Source organism: Prosopis cineraria, unplaced genomic scaffold (genome assembly GCF_029017545.1).
Source record: "Prosopis cineraria cultivar Desert tree isolate PC_DT_omini unplaced genomic scaffold, ASM2901754v1 PC2186, whole genome shotgun sequence".
Lineage (NCBI taxonomy): Eukaryota > Viridiplantae > Streptophyta > Magnoliopsida > Fabales > Fabaceae > Prosopis > Prosopis cineraria.
In genome coordinates, this window is record NW_026557511.1 from 1 (window position 1) to 4484 (window position 4484).

Here is a 4484-nt window from a genome sequence, read left to right on the forward strand (position 1 = left end):
ATTTGATAGCTAATGATGGGAAAGAGAAAGATGAAAAGAAGAAAAATGAACTATTTTAAAATTTCACTTTTAACTTTTACAATATATGAAATATATTTATGTATGTGATACTATATGATTTTTTGTTTGATGCTATCTCGCAACATAAATATAAAAAAATAGATAATAGTTATATTTTTTCTTATAAAATTATAATTTAAAATGAAAAATAATTAAAAAAGTAAAGTGTAATATAAAAACAACCCAATTACATTACTTAAGAGTTATTGTTAATTAAAAGTAAAAATAAAATTTTAAATAAAACTAGCTAAAAAAATAAATAGTTATGAACTAATGTATAATCAATATATTTTTACTATTTACTATTATTTTTAGATATTTTTATATTATAATTATAAATATGAACATTAAAATAAATAATACAAATGATATTGTATCAATTATTATTTATAGTTTACTTTAGACAAAATAAATAATATAATTTACAATTTGAATAAATTAAAAGAATTAAATTGAAGTATTTAATGATAGTAATGAGATTTTATAATATTTGCTATTAGTATTTAATGTGTGTGTGTGTGTTGTGTTTATAAATATATCTATATATATATATATTTAATTATGCAATAATAGATTACAGGTTTATTCCACTTAGGGGCAAAATAGTGGGATACAAAAGGAAAAGGTCATGGTTTTAAATCTTGAAAGAGGTAACTTGTGAAATGAAAATATAATTGGTGACATGATAACATGTGACATTAGGTAGGGTGACATGGCGCCACAGGGTGTGAGGTTGAGGTGACACATGGAGGGCAACGTGGCACCACATGTAGGAGTGAGGTGGCACGACGTGGAGTGGTGTGATTATGGCGACATGTGGAGGGGTGAGGTGACAACATGTGGTGGTTAAACCAACTTTACTTTTCAACAGCGACAAAAAAGTCACTATTAATTGATAGTTTTTGCGATGACATTTACTTAACATTCAACGGCGACAATTTAGTCGCTACTGATGTGTGGTTTCTGTGGCAATTTTTGCTATCATTAATTCTCAATTTTCAAGTAACAACTATCTTTCTACAACAATAAAATTTTTTTTCTATGGTGACATTTGTTGCTGTTAATTCTTAACTTTCAGTGGTGACTTTTATTATCGCCGTAAATAAAATCAACAACAAGAACTCTCACAGCAACTTTTTGTTGTCGTTGAAAACTTTCAGCGACAACTTTTCAATAAGTCACCACTGAAAGTTAATTTTTTTTTAGTGATTGTTGTACCTTGCAACTTTACTAATGTAAATTCATGGCAAGAAAGCAAGTAATCAGTTAAATGTATATAATCATTAATTAACTACAAATAATTTAGCATTAATGACCTCAAGTAAATCATTAATGCAACAATAATTCAAAAATTTAAAGATCTTCATATAAAAGAAGAAATGACGACATACTTTGTCTTTTTTACTTCGCTAATCATATCAACCTTTTTTTTTTTAAATCGAAAGCCACGGGGAGTTACTATAATTCTTGAATCCAATAATTATCTGTTATTGAAATAGCAAGTATATTCTCCAACAGTGATCCTCTGTCCAATAAATATGAAGTGGTAATATAAGAAATATAAATATATATTGAATCCATTTTCAACCCTATTTACAAGATGACGGTAAAAAAAAAAAAGGAGTCCTATTTAATTTATAACACGATTTTAATTGAATCACATGGATTAAGAAAAGTGGCTAAAATTAATTTAATAATTTTATCTTTTCCAAAATTATCATAAATGCTTCAAATATTTTGTATAGCAACTCGCAAAAAAGCAATGAAAATTTTATATTTAGGAGTGAAAATGTAATATTTATTATTGAATACAAAAGATTTAAATAAGTGCTCTTCTTATCACTAAGAATTATTAATGATTACGTTAATTAAAAAAACATTATTAGTATGTTGTACCAAAAAAAAAATTGATAGTAGTGGTTACCTCTCCAGCATTTTTTAAAAGAGAAAGAGCAGAGTGGTCCCAGAGAAACGCTGAGAAAATATAACTCAAGGATTCTATGGATTTTGCCCCAAGCAATAATTGAGATATAAGCGGTTTCAAGGAATCTACTGTCTCCTGATAGTACTTGCGTAAAACAACCTGCACCCCACAATACAATACGCATTTCAAGTTTTATTTGATAAGTAATCACCAACATGAGGCTTCCACAATTTGACTTTGAGCTATATATACATATACCGAAAATGATACTGCCAATGGTCTCAGAGTTTCCGTAGCTTCTTCCCGGAACTTCCCTCCTCGCTGCAGGTGGTTATTTGCATAAAACTGTGAATATTCCAGAAAAAAATATATTTGATGGGGCCAAGTTCCCATAAATATCCATTATGCGTAGTTCTCACACACGTATATATACCTTTAGAAATTTTAGCAATTCAGGCACCAGATCTTCCGAGAACGACTTCACTTCTTCATCGCCGCAATATTTAATCAAGCGACCAGTTACTATAACAGCATGCAACTGAGACCATATGTATAAATTCACACCTAAAAACAAGTTAGTTACTACATAGTGTAGGTATGTTATGAATGCATGCAAAGATGGCAAGCTCCACTTGGTGTCTGTTTATACCTGCAAACGGGGATAAATTGAAGCTGATCTAATTATGGCGACTAGTCTCGGGACGAACTTATTTAGATATCGGACATGCTTTTGATCGGAGTCTGAAGTTAGACATATAATTGCATCAATCGCAGCCCAAAGAACGCGAGGGTGGGCATCAGTCAGCGAGATCTCTAGCACCCTCTCAGCATGGTCACATATCATTTCCTACATGGCAGCCATGGAGAAATTAAGAAAATGATTACAGAGAAGATGGAGGGACGATAAGAAGACAAAAAAATTTGCGAAAACAGGGAAAAGATGAGATTACGGGCCGGCCACATGCGCTTACAGTTGCAGCGAAGACAATCAGTCCTGCGTGACGAACCTGCCAATTTTCAGAAATCAAATACTGTGGTACCATCTCAAATCCAATGGAAAGTGGTATGTCTTCGGGTGAATGCCAGCAGACCCGGAACAATAAGAACTTTCCTAGGCGATACTTCTCTGAGATCCCCATATATCCACTCGATGTACTCTCTACATCATACCAAGCAGGAACATCTGCGATACAAAGCAGCAAGCGCACGCAATTCTGGAAAATACTGCATCTAGCCTCCACAGAAAGTTCAACAAGAAACTCTGAAACTCGCCTCAAAGCCTGTTCATCGAGCATCTTAATAATTTTAATCGCTTGGAACGTGAGAAAAATGTTGCCATCTGCAGTCACGGCAATTCGGAACATGCAGTCCAAGACAACATCAAGTTGCATCAAAAAACGGTCCGTATGATATCTAGCCAATTCCACCAAATCCATTATTCTTGGTTCCACGATATGGGTTCGACCGTCCAAGTGAAATGCTCGCAGGAAGGAAATCATCTTTGGTAATAGGACATCGATTTCGCTGTAAAACCTCCATCGGTGCAGCAGGCGTACCAATTTAACGGAGGCATCGAATGTCAGAGCCTGGATGTTGAGATTGGGGGAATCAAATAGCTCGCCGAATCTAACGTTAAGCGACTTATGGTTGGCCCACCAAAATATGTATGCCCCGAGACACTCTTCCCTCGACTCGGGCAAAGTCGATAACACCCTGAGTGCCATTTCTTGCCTTGTTTCGAAGTTCGTGTTAAGGGCGTGTAAAAGATAGTCAAGAAGTTCACCCCACCTCTCGATTTCAAATATCCTGGCGGCTATTTCAGATAAATTCAGAAGGTAAGGTAATGATTCGTGGTTGTGGATAGCGTTAAGAAGCAGGGGTTTGAGATGGAAAAGGACGCGTTTATCAATTATAAACCGATCTTGGCCGTGAATCTTATTTAGAGCATGGTGGAGCAGATCAACGGTGAAGATTCCAACACCAGAGGGAAGACGCGAGATGAGGAGGCGAGCGAGCATGAGAGATAAAGCATTTGGATATCGACGGGCAAGGAACTCCCAGAGAGCCTTAACTTGTGATGGTGCGTTCTGATTTATAACGGTGGAGTTAGCGAAGTCGCAGACGAGAGATAGGAAGCGCTTCGGGTTATTGGAAAGGAAAAGCTCAACGGCCGCGGAATGGAGCTCATCTTTCTCAGCTTTACTGAGTTCTTGATGATCTTGGACCAATTTGTGCCTTCTCTTGGCTTCTTTACTCGACTCAGGAGGAACCTCATCTGGCACTTCATATATATCTTTCCCGTGTCTACGCTGGTGCTTTTTTCTGAATAACTTGACATCCTCTGACTCTGATTCTGGTGGGACTTCCTCTGACTCTGGTACTTGTTTGCGTCGACGATTCACACGACGTGGAGGAGGCGGTGGTGGTGACGGAGGCCGTGAGGAACGTTTAATACCAGAATTGGATGGCATTGTCGGGAAGTTCTGTGAGTTGGAGGGTG

General features: G+C 35.9%; 1 protein-coding gene across 3 annotated transcripts; it reads right to left on the reverse strand.

Annotated features, from left to right (window-relative positions):
* Nucleotides 1–1900: 1900 nt before the first annotated feature.
* LOC129301537 (uncharacterized) lies at nucleotides 1901–3842 on the reverse strand. Of its 3 annotated transcripts, none has more exons than XM_054940094.1 (5): nucleotides 2935–3842; nucleotides 2634–2831; nucleotides 2418–2522; nucleotides 2243–2329; nucleotides 1901–2143 (listed from the first exon to the last, which is right to left on the reverse strand). In XM_054940094.1, the coding sequence occupies exons 1-5, from the start codon at nucleotides 3706–3708 to the stop codon at nucleotides 1943–1945; spliced, it is 1365 nt and encodes a 454-aa protein (XP_054796069.1). In that variant the 5' UTR covers nucleotides 3709–3842; the 3' UTR covers nucleotides 1901–1942. The 3 variants fall into 3 exon arrangements, with proteins under 3 accessions (XP_054796069.1, XP_054796071.1, XP_054796070.1); XM_054940096.1 differs by having other exon boundaries at nucleotides 1902–2143; nucleotides 2243–2305; nucleotides 2935–3841; XM_054940095.1 differs by having other exon boundaries at nucleotides 1906–2143; nucleotides 2956–3837.
* Between the last annotated feature and the right edge of the window lie 642 nt (nucleotides 3843–4484).